This window comes from Mus caroli, chromosome 17 (genome assembly GCF_900094665.2).
Source record: "Mus caroli chromosome 17, CAROLI_EIJ_v1.1, whole genome shotgun sequence".
Classification (NCBI taxonomy): Eukaryota; Metazoa; Chordata; class Mammalia; order Rodentia; family Muridae; genus Mus; species Mus caroli.
Genome location: NC_034586.1, coordinates 28,182,402 through 28,185,004, shown reverse-complemented (window position 1 = coordinate 28,185,004; position 2,603 = coordinate 28,182,402). Strand labels below are relative to the sequence as shown.

At 46.6% G+C, this 2,603-nt stretch overlaps 1 protein-coding gene across 1 annotated transcript in view; it reads left to right on the top strand.

The window, feature by feature from the left end:
- Akap8 (A-kinase anchoring protein 8) overlaps positions 1-2,603 on the top strand; it is an 18,198-nt gene that overhangs the window by 9,807 nt on the left and 5,788 nt on the right. The window contains exons 10-12 of the mRNA XM_021149196.2: positions 719-860; positions 1,107-1,200; positions 2,180-2,310. Coding sequence (XP_021004855.1) covers positions 719-860; positions 1,107-1,200; positions 2,180-2,310 — 367 coding nt within the window. The remainder of the gene's footprint in view (positions 1-718; positions 861-1,106; positions 1,201-2,179; positions 2,311-2,603) is intronic.

Sequence of the window (2,603 nt, the reverse complement as noted above, 5' to 3'; positions counted from 1 at the left end):
GGCTACACAGAGAAACCCTGTCTCGAAAAACCAAAAAAAAAAAAAAAAAAGAATGCTAAAATGCCAGGCCCATACATTGTCTCTTTTACTCCATCATGGGACTGTCCCTCATGATTAAGCACCTACTGGCTATATGAGAATCTGTTGCTTTTTGGCATTGTCCTTACATAACAAGTCCTCTTACCTATGGAGCCATCTCCCAGGACCAAATGACCTAAATTTTTCATTTGTTGAGGGGTGGGCCATGTGTTTTTATGTGAATGAGTACACATCTGCCACTGCATGCTTATGAAGGTCAAAACACAGTTTGAAGGAATTTGTTGTCTTTTTCCACCTGCAGATTGGTGCAGGTCTTTAAGCTTGATGTCAAGTTTCCCATACTATAACCCCTGCTCTTAGGGCTCAGGTGCTACCCTCTCGTGCTGTTTCCTAGCCGGGCTAAATGGCTCAACACCTGAGAGACTGAAACTGGAAGAGGCTCTATTTGGCTCTTTCTTGGGGGCTGGGGGGGGGGGGGGGAGTCGAGACAGGGTCTCTGTGTAGCCCTGGCTGTCCTGGAACTCACTCTGTAGACCAAGCTGACCTCGAACTCAGAAATCCGCCTGCCTCTGCCTCACCACGCCTTTCGAGGACAAGGCTAATCCTGGTTCTTTGCATTTCTATACCAAAAGATGAGCTGGTAATCTCTGTATTACCACTTTTTCTGTGTTCTCTCTAGGATTCAGTTTGCCTGTTCTGTATGCAAGTTTCGTAGCTTTGAAGATGAAGAAATTCAAAAGCATCTGCAAAGTAAATTTCACAAAGAGACTTTGCGATTTATAAGTACCAAACTGCCCGACAAGACAGTAGAATTCCTCCAGGTAAAGTATACTACTGTGTTTGTAGATCGGTTCTGAAAGTATAAGGACTCTTTAGGGGGTTAAAAGGAACGAGCAGCCTAAACATGATAGAATTTCTTTCCCCAAATTGAAACTACTAGAGTGACAACAGCTCTGACCACAGCAGGTTCTGCCCATGGAGCTGCCACAGTGTCCCACTCTATACTTGGAAAGTACCGAGAGTAGTGTGTTGTCATTTAATTTGGTGGTGTCTCTCAATCCTTCTAGGAGTACATCATAAACAGGAATAAGAAAATTGAGAAACGGCGTCAGGAATTGTTGGAGAAGGAGAGCCCTAAACCCAAACCAGATCCATTCAAAGGTAAGTTGTGATCCAGTGTCGGGGTACAGAACATGACTCGTGTAGGCTGGCTGCTCTTCCAGAGGACTCAGGTTGGGTTGTTATTACCACATGGCAGTTCACTGTCATCTGTGGCTCCAGTCCCTGGGAATCCAATGCCCTCTCTTGGCTTCTGTTCACATAGACATGAATACAGACAAAATACCAACACACCTAAGATAAATAGATTGAAAAAGAAGACAGAATGCAAAGGTTTATATAGTTCTATATATTGCGGTACTTTGCATGTAGGAAGTCAGAGTCTGTTTAATCTCCATACCATGAAAAAACAGCCCAGGGCCTAAAGAAGCCCCTCAGCACTTAGGAACGCTGACTGGTATCCTACGGGTTTTGAGCACCAACATAGCAGCTCACAGCTGTCTGTAATCCCAGTTTTAAGGGATACGATGCCCTGTTTCTGGCCTCCTTGGGCACTGGGCGCATGTGGTGAGCAGACATGTGTGCAAGCAAACTGTACTTTTTTAATTAAACAGCCAAATGATGGCAGTCCACACCTTTAATTCCCAGCACTAGGGAGGGAAAGCAGGTGAGTTCAAGAACAACCTCTTCTACCGAGCAAGTCTCAGGATGCCTAGGACTGCATAGTGAGACCCTGTCTCCAAAAACTAAACAAGAACAACAGTGCAGTGCTAGTTAAGGGCTACCAAAAATGCCAAGCCGAGTACTGTGGAACAGCATTAGTGGAAAGAAGCCCTGCGTGCGCTGAAACGAGAGCACAGCTGCGTTGATGGCCCATCAGGGATGCGAAGCAGCCTAATGGTTCTCTCCTGGTATAGACACAGCTGGAAGGATGAGGAAGGCCAAAACAACATTCCTCACAGTGGGGCCGATCTCCACCTTCTCACCTTCTATCCTAAAGATATCCTAGAGGGTAGAACAGGGAGAGTGTGGACCTTGCTGGAGAGGAGAGAGAAAGCTATTTGTTTGGGTTCCATTCCAGGCATTGGCCAGGAGCATTTCTTCAAAAAGATTGAAGCCGCACATTGCCTGGCCTGTGACATGCTGATTCCTGCGCAGCATCAGCTCCTCCAGCGGCATCTGCATTCCGTGGACCATAACCATAATCGGAGGGTAAGGCTTCTTTTGATGCAGGCTGCTCCTGCAGTGACCCTTTTATGCTGTGTCAGGAATGCTCACATTGTATCAGGCCTCTCAGTGAGTCTGTCATCTTACTGTAACCTTCACTTCAGAGTCCTTTAAAATGTGGTTGCTCGGGCTGGTGAGATGGCTCAGTGAGTAAGAGCACCCGACTGCTCTTCCGAAGGTCAGGAGTTCAAATCCCAGCAACCACATGGTGGCTCACAACCATCCATAACGAGATCTGACACCCTCTTCTGGAGTGTCTGAGAACAGCTACAGTGTAC